Source organism: Nestor notabilis, unplaced genomic scaffold, assembly GCF_000696875.1.
Source record: "Nestor notabilis isolate BGI_N333 unplaced genomic scaffold, ASM69687v1 scaffold16808, whole genome shotgun sequence".
In the NCBI taxonomy this organism is placed as follows: Eukaryota; Metazoa; Chordata; class Aves; order Psittaciformes; family Psittacidae; genus Nestor; species Nestor notabilis.
Window position 1 is genome coordinate 11,705 of NW_009941695.1, and position 321 is coordinate 12,025.

General features: G+C 60.4%; 1 protein-coding gene across 1 annotated transcript in view; it reads left to right on the top strand.

Annotated features, from left to right (window-relative positions):
• Position 1: 1 nt before the first annotated feature.
• Positions 2 to 321, top strand: part of LOC104410767 (bifunctional heparan sulfate N-deacetylase/N-sulfotransferase 1) — a gene marked incomplete at both ends in the record, with an annotated part of 7,827 nt that continues 7,507 nt past the window's right edge. The window contains one exon of the mRNA XM_010021024.1: positions 2 to 282. Coding sequence (XP_010019326.1) covers positions 2 to 282 — 281 coding nt within the window. The remainder of the gene's footprint in view (positions 283 to 321) is intronic.

The following is a 321-nucleotide window of genomic DNA, read 5'->3' on the forward strand; positions in this document are numbered from 1 at the left end:
CTCCCGCACGGACCCCTTGGTGCTGGGCTTTGTGGAGAGTCTCTACTCCCAGCTGGGTCAGGAGATCGTGGCTATTTTGGAGTCGAGTCGCTTCAAATACAGGACAGAGATCGCCCCGGGGAAGGGGGACATGCCCACGCTGACCGACAAGGACCGGGGACGCTTTGCACTCATCATCTATGAGAACATCCTCAAGTATGTCAACCTGGACGCCTGGAACCGGGAGCTGCTCGACAAGTACTGTGTGGAGTATGGCGTGGGCATCATCGGCTTCTTCAAGGGAAGGGGGTGCACCGCTGCGCCGAGGCCCTCCCGACCGGG